This window comes from Pollachius pollachius, assembly GCF_949987615.1.
Source record: "Pollachius pollachius genome assembly, chromosome: 7".
Classification (NCBI taxonomy): Eukaryota; Metazoa; Chordata; class Actinopteri; order Gadiformes; family Gadidae; genus Pollachius; species Pollachius pollachius.
Genome location: NC_136940.1, coordinates 599043 through 599603, shown reverse-complemented (window position 1 = coordinate 599603; position 561 = coordinate 599043). Strand labels below are relative to the sequence as shown.

General features: G+C 45.6%; 1 protein-coding gene across 1 annotated transcript in view; it reads right to left on the bottom strand.

Moving 5' to 3' along the window:
• gadd45ba (growth arrest and DNA-damage-inducible, beta a) overlaps window positions 1-561 on the bottom strand; it is a gene marked incomplete at both ends in the record, with an annotated part of 1314 nt that extends 753 nt beyond the window's left edge. Inside the window, 2 exons of the mRNA XM_079739271.1 lie at window positions 334-435; window positions 518-561. Coding sequence (XP_079595397.1) covers window positions 334-435; window positions 518-561 — 146 coding nt within the window. The remainder of the gene's footprint in view (window positions 1-333; window positions 436-517) is intronic.

The following is a 561-nucleotide window of genomic DNA, read 5'->3' as shown; positions in this document are numbered from 1 at the left end:
GTTTACATGAGTTAACATGACGTTAACATGATGTTTACATGACGTTAACATGACGTTAACATGATGTTTACATGAGTTAACATGACGTTAACATGATGTTTACATGACGTTAACATGAGTTAACATGACGTTAACATGATGTTTACATGACGTTAACATGACGTTTACATGATGTTTACATGAGTTAACATGACGTTAACATGATGTTTACATGACGTTAACATGAGTTAACATGACAACATGACATAACATGACCATAGGAGAACAACATGAATCACGAGATGACAACATAAAGCTATAGCGCGGGAGAAGGGGGGGGGGGGGGGTACTCACACATTCATGAGTTTGGCGGACTCTAGCACCCCCACGGTGAGGCAGTCCTGCCGCTGCGCCGCGACCACCAGCGCCTCGAGCGCATCGCTCGCGCTGTCCATCCTGCAACACGAGACGCAAGTTAGTCTCGTGAGGTTGAGAGAGAACGAGAGCGAGAGAGACAGACAGACAGACAGACACTTACTTATTGTGATTCATGTCGGTTCCGACGAGCTCTTCCAGCGTCAT